At 41.9% G+C, this 21,502-nt stretch overlaps 1 protein-coding gene across 1 annotated transcript; it reads left to right on the top strand.

Annotated features, from left to right (window-relative positions):
- Positions 1-588: 588 nt before the first annotated feature.
- Positions 589-21,116, top strand: RSPH3 (radial spoke head 3). The gene is made up of 9 exons (XM_049874409.1): positions 589-625; positions 674-1,439; positions 7,878-7,965; positions 13,219-13,360; positions 14,834-14,979; positions 16,203-16,406; positions 18,117-18,279; positions 20,077-20,163; positions 20,538-21,116. Exons 1-9 carry the CDS (start codon positions 589-591, stop codon positions 20,816-20,818), a joined length of 1,914 nt encoding a protein of 637 aa, XP_049730366.1. The 3' UTR covers positions 20,819-21,116.
- The last annotated feature ends 386 nt before the right edge of the window (positions 21,117-21,502 follow it).

Genomic DNA, 21,502 nt, shown 5'->3' with positions numbered 1-21,502 from the left:
AGATTTTTAACATAGCCTACTATATATATATATATGTATGTATATCCTTTGCTGTAAGATTCCCGACTTAAAAAGATCCTAGAGGACAGAGAACTACCCCATAGGGTTTCCAGAGAGCGACTGCTGGATTCTAACTGCGGACCTTTTGGTTAGCGGCCAAACTCTTAACCACTGTGCTATCAGGGGCTCCACTCAACCAAATCAACTTGTGTTTCTAATCACTGACCCAGCTCAGTCAGTGTCATTCTCCAGAGGCTAGAACCTGATGGATTAAGGCATGTACTTGTTGTTGCTGTTGTTGTTGGGTGCCCTGGAGTCCATTCTGACTCGTGTCGACCCCACGTCTTACTGCTCCATAGGGCTTTCTTGGCTGTAATTTTTACGAAAGCAGATCACCAGGCTTTTCTTCCGAAGCAATACTGGGTGGATTCAAACCGCCAACCTTCAGGCTGGTAGAGGAGCACAATTTGCGCTACCCAGGGACCATGAATTAAGACACAGAGGACCTAAAAGAAAAATTCAAGTAACCACCAGACAGGCGCACCCCTTCCCAAAAGTAGACGGCTGTGGGGCGGTCCTTGTCGATCTATGCGCCCAAGGGTCCTCCAAAGTGCTGGCAAGAGAAGTAAGCAGAGAGGGAAGCTGGGACAGCACTGAGAGGTTGCCGGGGCAGCGGCCGCCGGCTCTGGACCGAGGGCAGAGCAGGGTGGGGGTGCCGGGAGCCCCGGGGAAGCCCTGCCCCGATGGCACGTAACAGAGCTGGTGCCATACGTGCGCGGCCGCAGGGGCAGCTCGGGGCTCAGCAGGGCGGCGACACTGGCGGGAAGAGAAACAGCAGAGGCCGGCGCAGCCAGCGGGAGCACGTGGGCCTGGGAGAATGACGCCGACACCTGCCCTACCGAGCCACCCTCCACCTTGGGGCTGGGGGCCACCGCCAGCCCCGCCTCCCTGGCCAGAGAGCCCCTGGCGCGCAGGCGCCTTTGCGGCGCAGGCGCGGCGGGGCGGAGCCAGGAGCCGGAAGCGCCCCGTGCCAGGAACCGGAACTTCGCGGAGGTCAGGCGAAGGGACCGAGTTCCGCGTTGCTTGGCAACCGGTGTGCGAGCAGCGGGCCGGCTTTGTGCTCCCTGGAGCGAGCCGAGCATAGCGCCCACCGCCTGCCCCGGCAGCCTCCCGCCCCGCCCGCCTCACTTCTTGCCGCCCCTGCTTGCGTCGCGGAATTCCTGCCCCTGGCATTACTTACACCTCTCCGGCTCTCACGACACCTTAGCGCCCACCTGTCTCAAGGCCAAGCTCCACCGAAAAGGAGGCGGCCCGAGGCCGGACGTGACCCTCTCGCTGACTGACCACAGCGCCGCGACCATGGGCACCTACACCTACACCAGCCGGCCCCGGGCCCTGCCCTGCCAGCGCCGCCGTTACCGGGACAGCCTGTTGCAGCCGTGAGTGCCCGAGCCGCTCTCCCACACCAACCCTGTGTGGTCTCCACCTGCACCCCATCCCGGGGCCCTGGCCCTCCACCCTGGCGAGGTCTGCCGGGCTGCTTTCCCTGTCTGCACTCTCCCGAAATAAACTTTCTTCCCGGAGAAGCTCTCCCGTGGCATGGAGGAATGAAGCCAGGAGGGGGGCGGGCGGCCGCTGTTGGACGATCAGCGTTTAGCGATACCGTGTGGAGCTGCTGGGCCTGACGCTCAGGGATCGGCTCCTTCCACAAAGTTGGAGTCAATTAATGTTTATTGGGGGCCCGCTGTATGCCAAGCACCTTGCAGGGAGCTTTTTAAGTAAGAGATGTCTACCAGTTTAAGAAGAGAAAAATAGAAAAATGTGAGAAAGGATTATGTACGTTAGAAAAGGATTCACATTAAAACTGGACTCCTTTCCAAAACACTACCTGGTGCCTTTAAATACAGTAAAACCTGTGAAAGCTGGAACCTGTGTAAGGCAGAAACTTGTCAGAGAAGGAAAATTCAAATGTTCTCCACTAATCGGGTGACAGAAAAATGGTAAGACCACACCCTGCCAAAGGTGGAAAACTTGCAAAACTTGGAAAAACAAGGCAGTCCGGTTGAGTTCTGGCTCTCACAGTTGAGTTCTGGCTCTCACAGGTTTCACGGTAGTTGCTTACAGATCATTATTATCAGTTCAGACCAACAAGTAAGATAAACGAGAATCAGTGGTAGTTCATAAGGCACAAATACTTGTGGGAAGGAAGGGAGATAGATAGAGTTAATTGATTGGACTGTGTTAAGGTAATGCTGAAGACATAGTAAAATCTAAATTTGAAGAAAATAGTTGAGACCACTTTCCACGATAACCAAAAAAAACCAAACCCACTGCTGTCGAGTCGATTCCGACTCATAGCAACCCTATAGGACAGAGTAGAACTGCCCCATGGAGTTTCCAAGGAGCGCCTGGTGGATTCAAACCACTGACCTCTTGGTTAGCAGCTGTAGCACTTAAACACTAGGCCACCAGGGTTTCCCTTTCCGTGATAAAAAAAAAAAAAATTTTTTTTTTTTTCTTTTTAATGATAGCCTTATTAATATTGAAAAGGGTCCAGGAGACTACCCATTGCCGTCAGAGACAATAGCTACCCTATAAAACAGAGTAGAATGGCCCCATAGGGTTTCCTAGGCTGTAATCTTTATGAAAAAGGGCCCTGGTGGTACAGCGGTTAAAGCACTTAGCTATTCACCGAAAGGTTGGTTCCGCCATTCTGCAGGAGAAAGATGTGACAGTCTGGTTCTGTAAAGATTTGGAAACCCTATGGGGCGGTTCTACTCTATCCTATGGGGTCACTATGAGTTGGAATCATAGTGGGTTTGGATGGGTTTGGTTTTGTTTTTGTTTTTTAATCTTCTTGGAAAGAGACTGCCACATCTTTCTCCCACATAGCCACTGGTGGATTCAAACCCCTGACATTTTGGTTAACAGCTGAGTGCTTAACCACTGAACCACCAGGGTTCCTTGTCCAGGAGAATACTATTAGCTAAACTTGCCGATGAGTGACCAGAAGACCATATGCAAAGAGAGTATGCTTTTGTGTCAATTTGGAGAAAGATCTCCTATAAAGTCCTAGACCCTGTCTTGATCAAAATTTTATAGTTCGACTGGCTAAATCTTTCAGATGACACATGGTTGGAATGGGTAGCTGGATGTGATCGAGAAGAGTCAGAGTTCCAAATTACCTTGATGGAGTGTATAAAACCCTGAAACCCATTGCATCGAGTCAATTCTGACTCATAGTGACCCTACAGGACAGAGTAGAACTGCCGTGTAGAGTTTTCAAGAAGTGCCTGGTGGATTCAAACTGCTGATATTTTGGTTAGCAGCCAAGCTCTTACCACTGTGCCACCAGGGCTCCAGTAGAGGGTGTAACTAGGCTCAAATCAGAAGATGAAATGTAATTGGATGACTAAAGTTCTGTAAGTGTGGAAAGTCAATCACAGGAGTACCTGATTGTCCATTTGGAAAGAATCTAAAAATTTAAGTTTAACACGAGCCTAATGTGGTTTAGGTGGTATAAGTCCTGGCGATTTGCTTCCAAAGATCAGCCAAGATTCCCCCTTTTCTTAGAATCATAAATCTTAAATACCAGTTTTCTCATTTTACAAGCAAAAGAATATAATACATAAAATATGATACATCTTTTATGTACTTGTTGGTAGTTAAGTGACAATAAATTCCATTAAATTCAGCTTTAACTATATCTTAGTTATCTAGTGCTGCTATAAAAGAAATACCACAAGTGGATGGCTTTAACAAACAGAAGTTTATTTTCTTAGAGTTTAACCCAAAACCCCCACTGCCGTTGAGTCGATTCCGACTTCTTACAGTTTAGGAGGCTCCCCAAAACCCAGTGTCGATTCTAGAAGTCCTAATTAGGGCACCGGCTCTGGGGGAAGGCTTTCTCTCTGTCTTCTCTGGGGGAGGGTCCCTATCTCCTCAACTTCTGTTTCCTAGCTCTTTGGAGATCTCCATGTAACTGGACATCTGTCTTCCCCCATCTCTGCTTCCTTAATCTGCTGCTTTTATGTCTTATAAGAGATTGACTCAAAACACACCCTACACTAATCCTGCCTCATTAATATAAAAAAGACAGCCCATTCCCAAATGGGATTATAACTGTAGGCATAGAAGTTAGGATTTACAACACATATTTTGAGGGGGACACAATTCAATCCATAACAAGGCACGTGGCCAAAGCAAATTGTAATAACGTCATCTTTATTTCACGAATCCTTTGGTAAAGGATTATAGCCCTTCTAATGAAATAACAATGTTCTTAAATGTAAATAAATGGACAAAATTACCTTAGAATATATTTTTTATTTGATCCTGCCCAGTTGAATCATTGTGGTAGGCAGAATAGTGGTCCCCCAAAGAATAATGGTCCTAATCCCGAGAACCTGTGAACATGTTACCCTACATGGCAAAAGGGACTTTGCAAATGTGATTAAGTCAAGGATATTGAGATGGGGTGGTTATCCTGGATTATCCAGGTGGGTCCAATGTAATCACAAGGGTCCTTATATAAGGGAGGTATGGAGTCAGAGTCAGAGGAGAAGATATGACAATGGAAGCAGAAATGGGAGTGATGCAATTACTGGAAGGGCCACAGGTCAAAAAATGCAGGCAGCTTCTAGAAGCTGGAAAGACAAGGAAACAGTTTCTCGCCTAGAGCCTCTGAAAGGAATACACAGCTTTGACGATACCTCGATTTTAGCCCAGTGAGACCCATCTGGGACTTCTGACCTGCAGACATGTAAGATAATAAGTTTATATTGTTTTAAACCACAAAGCTGGTAGTAATTTGTTACAGCAGCAGTGGGATAATACAGTCGTGGCCTTAGACAGAATAGCCTTCTTTAATGTTTATCTTTGCTTTTTCTAGATTTTCCGGTTCTCTCCACTTGTCCTACCCAATGAATGCCCTTTTTTCTTCATCCATTTCCGTATCAAAACAGGAATGGATTTGATCTCATTTAGTGATTATGAATAAGTAGGAATGAGTTAGGGAATATTGGTATATTAGTAGCCTTGTCCACTACCCATCTGTCAGTTTATCAGGCTTACGTGCTACTGTAACACTTGAAGCTATGCCTCTGGTATTTCAAATATCAGCAGGGTCACCCATGGTGGACGGGTTTCAGGGAGCTTCCAGACTAGGAAAAAAGACCTGACAATCTGCTTCTGAAGATTAGCCAACGAAAACCTTATGGATCACAACAGAACGCTGTCCAATTTGCCTGCTTTGGCCATTTTATCAGGAGGGATCAATCGCTAGAGAAGGATATCATGTTGAGTAACATAGAGGGCCAGCGAAGACAAGGGAGACCCTCTGTGAGATGGGTTGGCACATTAGCCACAACGATGGACTCAAACATGCTGGCAATCACGAGGATGATGCAGGACCAGGGAAGGTTTCGTTCTGTTCACATAAGGTCACCACGAGTCGGAGTCAACTCGACAACGGCAGCTAACAACAGTAGCCTTATAAACCATTAACATCTGATGCTTTATAAGGACTTTTAGACATGTGCAGGTAGGTAAAGAAAAGACTCAAGGAGGCTCTAAAATTATCACCTTTTAGGGAGCTTTAGAGGCAAATGTAATTTTAGGTGGTTTTAAGGAATGGCCTCTCTCCTCGCTCCGATGGCTCAGATGAACCCAGTAGAGAAGTAGAGAGTGCTGGGGGGAGATCAGCTGGTGTCAGAATGGTGAAAACGTTGTAGAGCGGAGATACGTCTGGCCTCCACCTCATAGGAATCAGCTTTGTGCTGATGGTGTTTCTGTCTCCCCCTTGTGAATTTAGATGGCTCCTGATGCCACAGAGAAATTGTGTGGAGAGTACAGAGTGCTCCCATTTACCCCTATACATTGTTTCCCCTGTTAGACCTGGCATTTCTGTGGCCATATGTACTTTTAATACGATCGGATCACTTTACCTTTCCTCCAGTGTCCTCACCAGTAATAGGTTATGGATTTTTGTTTTTTGGTAGCGTCATGGGCCCAAAATTATTCTGCATTATTAATTTAATTAGCACTGTTGTTAGATGCCGAGTCGTTTCTGAGCAATAGCGACCCCACATACAACAAAATGAAACATTGCCCACTGTTGTGCCATCCTCATTGTTGAGGGGCTCGTCTTCTGGCACTATATCAGACAATGTTCCGCTGCTATTCGTAGGTTTTCACTGGCTAATTTTTTTTTTTTTTTTGAAAGTGGATTGTCAGGTCCTTCCTCCTAGTCTGTCTTTGTCTGGAAGCTCTGCTGAAACCTGTCCACCATGGGTGACCCTGCTGGTATTTGAAATACTGGTGGCATAGCTTCCAGCATCACAGCAACATACAAGCCACCACAGCGCAGCAAACTGACAGACAGGTGGCGGTGATTAGCAGTAGGAGGCTTAAACAAGTAAGCGTCGTTTGAATTTTCCATTCCGAAAGATCGGTGGCCGCGGTGTGTGCGGCAGTTGGAATGGCCAGGCTGCTGAGAGACCGCCGCAGTAATCCAGGTAAAAGGCAGCGGCGGCCGTGGGCAGCGAGTGGGTACGAGAGAGATTGGGGGCAGAGTCGAAAGGACTTGCTGGGTGTGGGGGTGGGTAAGGGGAAAGAATCAGAGATGACAGCCAGGCTTCTGGATTGAGCCAGTGGGTGGTCAGCAGTGCCATTTGCTGAGATAGGGGACACTGAAGATGTAACGAGGTGAAGTGACAAATGATAATTAGTTGAATGGTTGAAATTTGAGGTTGCCTTGGGGACATCCTAGTGAGATGTCAGTGGGCAATTGGTATACATGCTTGGAGCTCAGAGGAGTGGTCTGAGCCAAAGATACAGTAAAATTGGGAGTTTTAGGTATCAGGATCCTAACTGCAGCCTTGGAAATGGATGAGGTCAGCTGAGGACAAGAGAAGGTGGAGCCCTGAAGAAACCCTCCTGTCTGGGAAGAAGCCAGCAAACAAAGGCCAGCCAAGCAGCAGGAAACCAATCTGAAGACTGCAGCGGAGTCAACGGGCTGGGAAAAAGCGTTTCAGGAATGAGTGGCCAGCTGAGCTGGACACTGCGCAGAGGGCCAGCAAGACGAGGGAAACCTGTCTGGGTTTTAAATAATACGGAATCAGGTCGTTCATTAGCGGCTTCAGCATGTGATAAGTAAGCAACTTACCGCCCTCTCAAAATCATTTCTGAGAGAGGACCGTTAATTCGTACACAGTTGGTGTTTGGTTTCATAGCTATAAATAGGATATCATTTGAAGAATTTTGAATGAAAATACCAGGCTGTGTTTTTCATTGTTGTTTCATTCTGATCGCTGGAATTAAAATTTTTAATATTTAAAAAACAATAACTTTTAAAAATATCATTGAGTTTAAAGAACAGTGAGAAATCTGACTTATTTTTTAAGCCAGATTGTTCTACTAATGTCACTTTCAAATCCTTGAATCAAACTTTTTTCAGTCCTTTAGGGCAGGCGCCTTTTAAGACGGGCCATTGTCACATATGTTCGTTCAGTAGTCCCAGTGGATTTACAGTCTAAATGCAGCTCCGGCACTTACTCGCTAAGTGACCTCGGGCAGATTGCTTTCTGAGTCTGTGTCCACTTCTATCAAATGGGAATCGTACTATCTAACTTGAAGACTTAGAGCAAGTAAGAAAACAATAATGTGTGTGAAGGGCCTGACTTATAATACGCTTTCCACAAATGGTAGCCGGCTGTCTTCTTATTTTTTGGATTGTGCTAAAACAAAAATCTAAGTATTTTCATCTTAGTCTAACTCTTACTGAAAATGAGTTCTGTTTACAGATACCAACACTCTAGTAAAGAAGTTATTTAAAATATGCTATAAAAAAATTTTTTTTTTTAATTTTTATTTTGCAGAGATGACGAACCTATGCATTTTGGAAACATAATGTATGACAGAAGAGTGATCCGAGGCAACACTTACGCTCTACAGACATTGCCGCTGGTTAGTATAATTTGAATGGTCTAACGTAGGGCTTCCCAGAGTATCTGGGGTGAAGGCCTGGTTTGTTTGTTTGTTGCAGACCAAAACATTTTAAAAATACAATTAAGATGAATTACTGAAAAATGAAATGGAAAAAAAGGCACGCAAAATACAAGGCTCAGTTGTTATTAGATTCAAAAAAGCCTAGTTGTCACAATTGCTCTGAAAGTTTATAAGCTTTTACTCTCAATTTCTGTACTTAAATTGTTACAGAACTGTGCCAGCAGTTCATGGATGGCACTAATCTGAGGGCCACACTTTGAGCAGTTCTGGTCTGACACATTTAGGTCACCATTAGAAGCTTGCTTAGGTTAGCTCATACTCTAATGCTATGTCATTATTTAATCAAAACCTCTGAGTTATGCTTCTTTTCCATTAATTCACTCTACAAATACTTAATGCATTTTAGGTCTTCTGCTGAGTACCTAGGATACAAAGCTGAGTAAGGCATGACATGGTACTGAATGTGATGATTTCTTAGCACAGAACTGAAATACAGTTAATTTAATCTATAAGCAGTATATAATGTATAAGTGCCTAGCACCACATGGATATACGTGGAATGTTAGCTCACCTGAAGCAGTGATTCCTAAACCTGTGTGTGCATCAGAATCACCTAGAAAATTTATTAAAAATATACATGCTTTAGTCCTACCTTAGAACTACTGTACTGAAACCTCCAAGGATTACACACAGGAACTCGCATGTTTAATAAGCTTCTGTAGGTAGTTTTGATACAGTCAGTCCAGGGACCAGCGTTTGGAATCAGCACCTCAAACTTGATATGGACATATGCCTCAGCATTTTCTTGTGATGGTACCAGAAACGCTGGCATACCTAGTACAGATATAGAAAATAGAACCATCTCTATTTTTGGTTTCTTAGTCAACTAATGGAGCCCTGGTGGCACATTGGTTAAGCGCTCACCTACCGAAAGGTCAGCAATTCGAGCCCCCTGACCACTCCATGGGAGAAAGATGTGGCAGCCTGCTTCCATTAAAATTACAGCCTTAGAAACCCTATGGGATTTCACAGTTGCCATTACGCTTGAGCCCATTGTTGGAGCCACTGTGTCAGTCCATCTTGTTGAGGGTCTTCCTCTTCTTCGCTGACCCTCTGCTTTACCAAGCATGATGTCCTTCTCCAGGGACTGATCCCTCCTGATAGCATGTCCAAACTATGTGAGATACAGTCTTGCCATCCTTGCTTCTAAGGAGGATTCTGGCAGTATTTCTTCCATAACCCATAGTATATTCAGTATTCTTCACCAATACCATAATTCAGAGGCGTCAATTCTTCTCTAGTCTTCCTTATTCATTGCCCAGCTTTCACATGCAGATGAGGTGATTGAAAACACCATGGCTTGGGTCAGGTGCACTTTAGTCTTCAAGGTGACTTCTTTGCTTTTTAACACTCTGTCCTACAAGGTCACTATGAGTGGGAATCGACTCAACGGCAACAGGTTTTAGTTAGCTAGTTAGCACCATACCTTAAAAGTCTCCACTGAGACTTTCAGACAAGGTGGGGATTCACCTATTCCTTCCTAGTTCTCGTTCTTCCTGTAAAAACCCTAGCCATAACACAAACAAACCTGGAAAGACTCTGAAAGTTAGAAAGCAGAAGGTGCAGTGGCTAGGGATTTTGGGACTTGAACACAATGGCAATGAGTTCCCTAAGTTTTTTTGTTTTGTTTTTTGATCTCCCACATATCCCATTCAGAGCACTGGAGAAGCCTCTAACCTGAAACCACCAACAGGGTCAGCCCCAAGAAAGCCTGCTTCCTCTAGTCAAAGAACTGGGAAAAGGGCAGCGTTGCAGAACAGAACACCTTTTGACAATGTTACCCCTACTTTAGCCTAACACCAACAGAAAAACTGCCCTGTCCCTCCCCTCAGTGTCACCAAGGCTGGGGTGGGAGCTGACCTTCCATCCCCACATGGCGACAAGGCAGTGTGAGTTGACCCTCCACTTCCCACATTAAAAGATTAAAAGGATAATAAGGGAATACTACAAAACTAACATAAATTCGATGACTTAGATGAAATGAACCCTTAAAACTGTCAACTGCCAAAACTCAACTTGGTATGAAATAGATAATCTGGATAGTCCTATAACTACTAAAGAAATTGAATTTCTAGTTTAAAATTTTCCAAAAAGAAAATCTCCAGGCCCGGATGGTTTCACTGGAGGATGCTACCAAACATTTAAGTAATTATTAGCACCAATTCTATACAATATTGCCCAGAAAATAAAAAATGAGGGAGTACTTCCAAACTTGGTTTATGAGACTAGCAGTGCCCCAATACCCAAACCAGACAAAGGAAGAAAAAAAAAAAACTACAGACCGATATTTTTTCATGAAGTTAGATGCAAAAATCTTCAACAAAATATTAGCAAATAGAATTTAGCGATATGTTAAAAGTAGTATACACCATGACCAAGTAGGATGTATTGCAGGTATAATCCATGCTGAAGGCTGTGATCTTCATCAGTAAGTGCTTCAAGTCCTCTTCGCTTTCAGCAAGCAACGTTGTATCTTCTGCGTAATGCAGGTTATTGAGTCTTCCTCCAATCCTGATGCCCCGTTCTTCTTCAGATAGTCAAGCTTCTTGGATTATTTGCTCAGCATACAGATTGAATAGGTATGGTGAAAGGATACAATCCTGACATACACTTTTCCTAACTTTAAACCATGCAGTATTCCCGGTTCTGTTCGAACGACCGCCTCTTGATCCATGTATAGATTCCTCATGAGCACAATTAAGTGTTTTGGAATCCCCATTATCCACAATGTAATCCCTAATTTGTTATGATCCACACAGTTGAATGACTTTGCATAGTTAGTAAAACACAGGTAAATATCTTTCTGGCATTCTCTGCTTTCAGCCAGGATCCATCGGACATCAGCAATGATATCCCAGTTTCCACGTCCTCTTCTAAATCCAGCTTGAATTCCTGGCAGTTCCCTGTCAATACACTGCTGCAGCCGCTTTTGAATGATCTTCAGCAAAATTTTGCTTGCGTGTGATACGGATATTGTTCAATAATTGCCACATTCAGCAGGATCACCTTTCTTGGGAATAGGCATAAATATGGATCTCTTCCAGTCAATCGACCAGGTAGCTATATTCCAAATTTCTTGGTATAGACAAGAGGGGGCTTCCACTACTGCATGTATTTGTTGAAACATCTCAGTTGGTATTCTGTCAATTCCTGGAGTCTTGTTTTTTGCCAGTGCCTTCAGTGCAACTTGGACTCCCTCCTTCAGTACCACCAGTTCCTGATCATATGGTACCTCCTGAAATGGCTGAACGTCAATCAGTTCTTTTTGGTATAGTGATTCCATGTATTCCTTCCATCTTCTTTTGATGCTCCCTGGGTTTAATATTTTCCCTGTAAAATCCTGCAATATTGCAACTCGAGGCTTGAATGTTTTCTTCAGTTCTTTAAGCTTGAGAAATGTGTGTTCTTCCCTTTTGGTTTTGTATCTCAAGGTCTTTGCGTATGTCGTTATAATACTTTCCTTTGTCTTCTCAAGCAGCCCTTTGAAATCTTCCATTCAACTCTTTAACTTCATCATTTCTTTTGCTTTAGCTACTCGACATTCAAGAGCAATTTTCAGAGTCTCTTATGACATCCATTTTGGTCTTTTCTTTCTTTCCTGTCTTTTAAATGCCCTCTTGCTTTCTTCATATATGATGTCCTTGGTGTCATTCCACAACTCGTCTGGTCTTTGGTCATTGGTGTTTGACGCGTCAAATCTGTTCTTGAGATGGTCTCTAAATTCAGGTGGGATTTACACAAGGTCATACTTTGGCTATCATGGACTTGTTCTGATTTTCTTCAGTTTCAACTTGAACTTGCATATGAGTAATTGATGGTCTGATCTGAAGATGGCCCCTAGCCTTGTCCTGACTGAGGATATTGAGCTTTTCCATTGTCTCTTTCCACAGATGTAGTGAATTTGATTTCTGTGTGTTCCATCTGGTGAGGTCCATGTGTGTAGTTGCCACTTACGTTGTTGAAAAAGGTATTTGCAGTGAAGAAGTCATTGGTCTTGCAAAATTCTATCATGAGATCTCCGGCATCCTTTCTTTCTCCAAGGCTATGTTTTCCAACTACCGATCCTTCTTCTTTGTTTCCACCAGTAATTATCAATGCATCCTGATTGCATGTTTGATCAATTTCAGACTGCAGAAGTTGGTAAAAATCTTCAGTTTCTTCATCTTTGGCCTTAGTGGTTGGTGTGTAAATTTGAATAATAGTCGTATTAACTGGTCTTCCAGTTGATATATACACATACACATACACATACACATACACATACACATACACATACACATACACATACACATACACATACACATACACATACACATACACATACACATACACATACACATACACATACACAACCAGAAGAACAAACAAGTCTGTCTTGGAAGAAATACAGCCAGAGTGCTCCTTGGAAGTGGCGAGACTTCATCTCATGTACTTTGGACATGTTATCAGGAGCGACCAGTCCCTAGAGAAGGACATCATGCTCGGTAAAGTAGAGGGTCAGCAAAATAAGAGGAAGACCCTTGACAAGATGGATTAACACAGTGGATGCAACAATGGGCTCAAACATAACAAGATTGTGAGGACGGCACAGGACCAGGCAGTGTTTTGTTCTTTTCTACATAGGGTCACTATGAGTTGGAACAGACTCGATGGCACCTAACAACAGTAACAATTCCTTAATCAGTTGTCTTTTTGTATACTTGGATAGGCTTCATTTGCACTGAGGATATTTTCTTTGTGAACTAAAATATTTTTTAAGGAAATTCTGTTCAAATGAAATTCAGATTTAGAAAAAAATCTAGTGCTTTTCAGTTTCTTAACTACACATTAGAATTTACTGTAACTGAATATTCATATCAGTTTTACAACACACCAGAGGAATTTATGCATTAAAATACTTGAGTAAGGAAAGATCGTTTATTAGATAGGATTCTGAACCCGTTTATCCCAGTTAACAGCCATACTTCGATGTTATTTTTATGCTGTCAGACATCTTTGTAATTACCTGACGAAGTTCCCGTAAAACTTTAATCATCCGGTCACTAATAATCTGGACGTGTTATCATGACAGATGCTTTGATACTACCTAGGAATTATTTTTGGAAGGCAGGTCTGTATGAGAAATGTAAAAGCCTTTTCCGTCACCCTTAGGGTGGGCAGCCGGATCCTGTCGAACTTCAGAGGCAGCAGCAGGCTAAAAGGAGGGCCCTCGCCAGGAAGCGAGCCCAAGAACAGCTCCGACCACGCACTCCTGAACCTGTGGAAGGCAGAAAGCACGTGGATGTGCAAACAGGTGTGTTTCCATTGCCATTGGCTTACCCAGTTTTTCTTTGCAGTTCATTTTTATTTGGCCTTTCTCTATATGATTTATGTATCTCGCATGCTTCCCCATACTTCCCCAGTCACATGGTGCGGAGCAGTATATGTTGTTATATTGGATATGGCTGGAAGTGTGGAATGGTCACGTATTCTATTCTTAAACTAGGATTATTTCTCACTTTTTCTCTTCATTCCCCAGCATGAGTCCCTGGGCTTTTCATCAGGACTTGCAGGGCAGTGTGAGATGGGGACCGAGTCTATTTTGGCATTTTACTTGCCTTCTGAGAGGAAGAGACCCACTCAGATCTGAGTCCCATCCCCCTCACCAAGGCCCCTTCCACTGTCACGTTTTGTTCAAATCCTTTCACTTTGTACATTCCGCAGGGCCACACAGCTCTCCTGAGGCCAGTGCCAGCTTCTTCCTACTTGTCTAACTATTCTAGATGCTATGGAGGCTTACCTAACCCATAGGGTCTAGCTGTGTTCTTGACAGAATCTCAGCAATCAGACAATACTTGGTGTTTTCCTTGGACCAGTGTAACTACTCAAGATCCATCTGGTACCCTGGCAAGATGGTGAGTGGAGTCATCAGGGTTCCTTCCAGGTGGTAAGGGCAAAAGGAAGAGAACCATTCTACTCTTTCTCCCCTACCTTGAGGCCAACTCTAGAATCTGTGTATGTTTGTGATTAGCCGATTTAGTTATAACTCTGTTAGGTTTCATGTTTATGTTATGCCACGAGAATAATAAATGACATAATAGCAGCCACCTTTTGTTGAATATTTCCTATATCTCAGAGACTATACTAGGTACTTTACCTATGTATCTTCTTTTATTACTATAAAGATTCCATAAGACAGATCTTATGATCCCTTTTACAGATGAAGAAACTGAGGCCCAGAGAGGATATAACTTGGCTAGGTCCTATGTTCAACATCTGACTCCAGTGCTCATGTTCTTGGCATGATACCACACTGCCCCTGCCTCATGAGTTATTTCTAAGGTGAAACTCGTTTTCATATATGTTTATAGAGTAGAGAGAACATTAAGTAACATGAAGACATAGGGCATGATTTTAAAAAATCCGAGAGTTTCCAAATTGTTACACATTATCATGTTATTAATCAGATGCACGTATTATCGTCTCTCCACTACCAGTTATACTTTGCATCTAATACACAGCCCTGGTCTTGTACTCTTTCTTAGTTCCATTTTCAAACACAAAGCTCAGTGCTTTCTCAACAGTCAATAAATGTTCTGTGGTCTTCCAAATACATAAAAACTCTTAGTTCAATATGAGATTTGAACTCCACATTTGAGCACTTTCTTTCTAAGACTTACTTTCTGATGCATTTAATTCTATCCTACAGGAGCTAAAGCTTCAAAATGCACATATACGCTTGAAGTAGACGAGAATTTCAGACTCAGTGTGTGTGTATTCTTCTTAGAACTATACCTTGAAGAAATTGCTGATCGCATAATAGAAGTTGATATGGAATGCCAGACAGATGCGTTTTTGGACAGGCCACCAACACCACTCTTTATTCCTGCCAAAACTGGCAAAGACGTGGCCACCCAAATACTGGAGGGAGAGGTGAGGTACATACTTTGCGCTTCCCTCTATCTTTTTATAAATGAATTAAAGTTAGGTTTAGTTAAAAACTTAGGATGTGCTAGAACCACTTCAAAGAGCCCCGATGGTGCAGTGATTAAAGTGCTTGGCTCCTAACCTAAAGGTCAGTTGTTCGAACCCACCAGCCACTCCATGGGAGAAAGATGTGGCAGTCGGCTTGCATAAAGGTTACAGCCTTGGAAACCCTATGGGGAAGTTCTGTTCTGTTCTTTAGGGTTGAAACAAGTTTCAGTCTACTCAACGGCTGTGGGTTTTCGGTTTTAGAACCGCTTCACAATCAAAGATTTTACTTACTAAATTTAATCAAGATGCTATCTATAAGAGTTTTTCCTGCAATACTAGAAATGTTTTAAATTATTATGTTCTCATTTCTCCTCTTTGCTGATCAGGAATGAAATCATTAGAAATGTTTTCGGAATATATAAACATTTGATTTGTTTGTGTACTGCTTTTTTTTTTTATGTATGTATATTAGGTAGACTTGTACCAAATAAGGAAAAATAACATCCTGGTATAAAATAAGATGCCCCTATTAGTTGCTTGTATAATACTGAACTTTTCTGAAGACAATCTCTCTGTGTTAAAAATAACTTTAAAATAATTACATTTTTATCAGTATGGAATGCATAAGTAGGGCAGTTTATGAAATTGAAGAACAGATGGAAATGATTATATGCACAATGACTTAAATGATTTAAGACTTAAAGAAGCTTTAAAGAACTGTCATTGAAATAAAATATCTTCAGAAACATAGGAGAGTATATTTGCCTCTAAATCCTAGAGATGAATCACCAAAATTTCCATTATTCTTGTTCCTTAGTTCATCAAACTGTTATCAAAAACAACCAGTAAATATTGAGCAGAAAAGGCAGAGAATAAGAAAGACAGAATATTTCTCTTGGGTGTCAGAGTTTGATGTTAAAATTGTCAACTATCAGGTTTCATCTTGCTGACTTTTGTGACTTCGACTTAATAGAGTTTTGCCTTTGAACAAAATACTGTCCGATGTTTCTCGAAGGGTTACTTTGAGGATTAAAGACCACTGGTAAAGCACCACCACAGTGCCTGGCACACAGAAGACACTCAGATGATATCCCACTATTGCCATTGTTCTTTTTATATTTTTTATTGGGCACTCAGTTCATGATTACAATTTTAGATTTGCTTTGTTTTGTATGTTTAAGCTCTTCGACTTTGACCTTGAAGTGACACCAATGCTAGAAGTTTTGGTAGGAAAGACCATCGAGCAGTCTCTCCTGGAGGTAATGGAAGAAGAGGAGCTGGCCAACCTGCGGGCCAATCAGTATGCATATGAAGAACTACGGAATATCGAACTTGCTGAAGTCCAGCGACTTGAAGAGCAGGAGAGACGACACCGAGAAGAAAAAGTACAGATTCTAGTTTTCTTTCTTAGATAATCTTTGGCTATTTAAAAGATCACATTCAGAATTACATGTGCTATGTCATAACCAAAGGGTCGGCAGTTCGAATCCACCAAGCGCTCCTTAGAAACTCTATGGGGCAGTTCTACTCTGTCCTGTAGGGTCGCTATAAGTCAGAATTGACTCGATGGCACTGGGTGGTATACTGGGTATGTCATAAGATCTTTGGAAACATGTTAGAAAAAGACCTATAGTATGTATCGCTCAGGTCTCTCCTCTTTTATGAATAGATCCTTCATGGACTGAATTACATGCTTTAGATTCCATCTGACATAAATTGAGTTTCCAAGAGTTCCTAAATGAAATAATTTAAATTACATATGTCTGAAGAGACTCTTAAATATGAGGAGTCCTAGAGAAAGAAATTAATTGCTTTTTCCAACTCAGTGGCAGAAAAAGTGGAAGGAAGGACAAAGCGGAATGTATTGGGGATGGGAGAGGGGTAAGAAGCAGAGGATCTAGCCAGAATCTAGGTCTTTCCCCCTGTGGCCAGACCCTTTTCTATACCCTTGAGGATACACCACCACTACCTGAGTCCTTATAGAATAATTTTCAGGTTATAGGTGTTAAGAACCTCCCATAAGCAAAGTTTTCTAATCCAGTTTTTAAAATACGCCAGTGACCTTTCAGTCAGGAAGCACTAGACTCAGACATCTTGGAGAATCTTCTAGTTCTGGCATTAACTGTCACCCTGTGTTGTTTTTTTTTGTGTGTTGTACACTGAATGAGCAAATGATAAGAGGGTGCCCCAGTACCTAAGAGTTAAAACGATTTCCCAAAGAGCCTAACCTACTGTGAAGGTTAGTCCTGGGAAATTCTACTCAATACCTAATCAAGTGAACTTTAGACTTTCCTCCAAAATAAATAATTAAATAATTGTGTAAAGAGCATGGGGTTTATGGTAAGGATTGTACAAATGCAAGACTATTGGCTTACAAATATAAATAGACAAAATAAAGTTTGTTGAAATAATCAGGGCTCTTTATCAGAGAATACTTATTTACTATTAAGAAATATATTGAAGTGAATGAAGAATATAAATCATCTAGACTTTTATTTGCTTAAACCTTGAAAATAGATTTAACTAGAAAATATACTAATTACATGGCAGCAGAGACAACCATTAGCTTTATAGATAATTGTATGGTCTACATAGAGCAACAACAAAACACAGGAGGTTCTTAAAATCTTCAGAACCATTTCAACTTCATGAATTCAAAGAATTATTACAAACAACTTGATTCATTGGCCCAAATTCTTTAATGGAAGATGTCTAAGCAACTAAAATTTTCGTGTCAGTAATACTTTGTGATGATATTGATTAAAAATGGATATAATCATCTTTATCCTTCTGATACCATCCATATAGTCAAGCATGTATTTCTTGAAATTATTTTACTCAAAAATGGATCAGAAGAGTTTTACCTCAAGCTTCATCTTTTATACCTTTCTGAATTCAATATCCATTAGTTGATGCAATTCATTACAATCTTGATTTTAAAAAATGAGCTTTTTAATAGATAGACGCCTTGCTGTCCATTTTTTAAGTACAGATACACTTCCAGAATCGTCCTCACATTAACCTCACTGGATTCATTGTTTGGAGAGGACGTAGTAGCTCAGTAACCATCTCTGATAATGCTTTTCTCTTGACAGGAACGTCGTAAGCAACAGCAGTGGGAAATAGTACACAAGCATAAGGAGACTGCACAAAAAATTGCCGCTCGGGTCTTTGCTCAGCGTTTCCTGGCGGACCTTCTTCCATCAGTGTTTGGTAGCCTCAGGGATGGTGGCTACTTCTATGATCCCATTGAAAGAGGTTTGTGGAGGTTTTTGTTAGATTCGCCGTTCTAATAAGCATCCTCTTAATGGTTCAGATTTATCTCATGCCTATTTTATTTTCAACTAGATTCTTTCAGTCTCTGAAACAAATCAAAAAGTCAACTACAGTGGCTTCAAGTACATACTAATAAGAAGTGTGTTATAGGATCTTGATTTTAGGATGTTAGCTTTTCTTTATTGAGAAGTAAAATTGGATAGTCCACAATTGGACTTGAGGTCAAAAACTTGAGTTCAGGCCCCAGCTGCATCGTTGACTAGCTCTGTAATTTTTATCTTCCTCATCTTTGAAATGAGGATTATTTGGGAGTTAAAGTCACAGTGTATGTGAAAACTTCGTGTAAGCTGTAAAGCACTATGTAAGTGTAAGCAGCTGTTGGTAAACGTGTTCTCAGCGGACTTTTTATTTCAGTCAGAAACCCGTTGGGGCCAGCTGTTGAGGTCGTTCATTCATTTAACACGCACTAAGTGGGTGCTCCGAGCCCTGGTTGCCCAGTGGTTAAGAGTTTGGCTTCTAACTAAAAGGAGACTGTGCCAGGCACTGTGTTAGGTGTCGGAGATTAAAAAAGAAGACCTGATATGAGCCTTTGTAGAGCCCATTGCCTGTCAGCTATCTCTTAGCATCTCCCCAGTGCCGCCCCTCCTAGCTAGTCTGGCCAAATGAAGGGTAAGATGTCTGCCATCTTCACACGACCACCCTCCTTCTTGAAGTTAAAAAGCACTTAAGTCCATAAGGCTTGGTTGTTCAATCCTGTTTCATTTGGCCAGTAGTATTTTGGAGCAGGTGTTAATAATGTTAATTTTCACTGATACGTATTCAGTTTTCCTAGAGATCAGAATACAGACAGTATCATTAGTTTAAATGTTTATTGTACTTTCCAACATCGCACTTTGCATGCTTAGCTGTCGGACAGATAGAGCAGTTATAATCCGCATTTTTCAAGAGGAGAAGCTAAATGTTTTGCTTCAAAATACTCAAGCTGGTCAGTAGACCTGTTTAGGTCTCAGACTCACTTGGAACTCTGACTCAGCAGGGCCAGTGTTCTTTCTTCCAGGCCTCACACTGTGAGTCATAGATGTCAGTAAGCATTTCCTATTCTGGATTGCTGACCTACAGAAAAAGTCAGTTATACATCACTTAAAAGCTTGCAAATGAAATCCATGCCCAAGATTAAAAGTATTTATAGTTGTGAAGATAATAGTCTTTTATTCTCCATTGTCACTGTGTTGAAAAATAATTAGATGCCTACCCCTCCTGCCCTCAAAAAAAAGTTCTGATCAGCTTCCATCGGGCCCTAGGCACAGGTGGGCATCTTCTTTTGACTGGCGTGGCCCAATCCCAAATTTGTGCTGTTTGGATTGGAGCTCTGCCCCCCAAGTCCACATCTTCCACCTGCCTCCTTGACTCACCTCAAAGTACAACACATGAAGTAAGCTTTGACTCCAAAGAAAGCCTCATGATTCTGAAAATAGTTTCTCTAGTGCAGTAGAAAGAAAACTGACCAGAACATATATAGCAGAAGCTCTAGTTCCGAAAAATCAGCCATGGAAAACCTGCAGAGCACAGTTCTTCTCTGACACACATGGGGGCGCCATGAGTCAGAATCAACTCGATGGCAACTCTTTTTGGTAATGGGTCTATTTAACATTTTGTATTAAGAAAACAGTGTTGATGAATCCATCACATTACGAAAAAAGCACAGATTCTTCCTATCTGTAATGATTCACATAAAAATCAAACTAATGAGCTTACTCTTTTTTTTTTTTTGTAATACAGATATTGAGATGGGATTCCTTCCATGGCTAATGAATGAAGTTGACAAAACCATGGAACACAGCATGGTGGGAAGAACAGTACTTGACAGTAAGTTCTTTTTTTTTCTTTAAAAGTCATCTCTAAAAATTTTCAGTAGAAAATTTAAATTGCACAAAGTATTAACTTCACAGTTTTAATATGTTGATTATATTAACAAAAGTTGCAGATTTTTAGCTTCAGTATTATTTTTGATCTTTCTATAATTTGATCAGTATTAATATGTGTTAACATTATTTTGTAAGTAATCTGTTAAAACAGGTAGAAAATACAATTCATATTGAATGTATTAAGTGACACAGAGGTGTGTGAAGTGTGTGAGGAAGGATAAGGCCTGGTGAATGTTTCATACTCATCTGTAAGTCAGCACTGTAACTACTATGAAATGAAAAATTGTACTGATTTCTGTCTGTGTAACTTTGCAGTGTTGATCCGAGAGGTGGTTGAGAAGAGACTGGATATGTATGAGCATAAGAAGCACAAACGCCCATCCCAGGGGCCCACAGATGGGCAGGGCAGCTCTGGGGCCATGCAAGGGTCGCTGGAGTACTATGAGCTCCAGGGACCAAGTGCCTCGCAGACTCAGAGGGCCCCTGTAGGCAAAGACTCTCTGTCCAGAACAGCTTACGAAGGAAGGTACATAGAGAGAGGGCTGTACCAAGACAAGAAAGTTTTAGAGGAAAGAGACTCCATAGGGGAGCCATGAAGCCCACCCTGGAGCCAAATCAACGATCCAAACCATCAGGTAATGATATGTGAGTCCCCTTGGCTTATGGAAATTATGTTGTGTTTAGTCAGCATGTCATATATAATGGACTGGGCAAGTCAGATATGATGAAATAATAAAACTAATAAAAAAATGAAACTTAAATAAATACTTATGAATAATAAAATATCCAGAGGCTATATTGTAACTTTAATGAAAATTATGTTTAATTATTGGCTTCCTATTGCTACCATCTATAACTTTTTTTTTATAACTAGCAAATATATTTTTCCTTAATCCTTCTGACTTTGTGGGTTCTTTTCTAGTAAATATGATATTTAATACAGTAAAACCTGCGAAAGCCGGAACCTGTATAAGGCAGAAACCTATCAGAGAAGGAAAACTCAAATATTTCCCACTAAAACAAGTTGTCTTAGTCATCTAGGGCTGCTATAACAGAAATACCGTAAGTGGATGGCTTTAACGGAGAGAAGTTTATTCCCTCATAGTCTAGCAGGCTAGAAGTCCAAACTCAGGGCGCCAGCCTCAGGGGAATGCTTTCTGTCTCTCTCAGCTCTGGAGGAAGATCCTTGTCCTCAATCTTCCCTTGGTGGAGGAGCTTCTCAGCGCAGGGACCCTGGGTCCCAAGGATGCGTTCTTCTCCTGGCTCTTGTTTTTTGGTAG

This window comes from Elephas maximus, chromosome 1 (genome assembly GCF_024166365.1).
Source record: "Elephas maximus indicus isolate mEleMax1 chromosome 1, mEleMax1 primary haplotype, whole genome shotgun sequence".
NCBI classification, from domain to species: domain Eukaryota; kingdom Metazoa; phylum Chordata; class Mammalia; order Proboscidea; family Elephantidae; genus Elephas; species Elephas maximus.
Note: the sequence above shows the minus strand (reverse complement) of the source record. Positions and strands in the feature narration are given on the sequence as shown.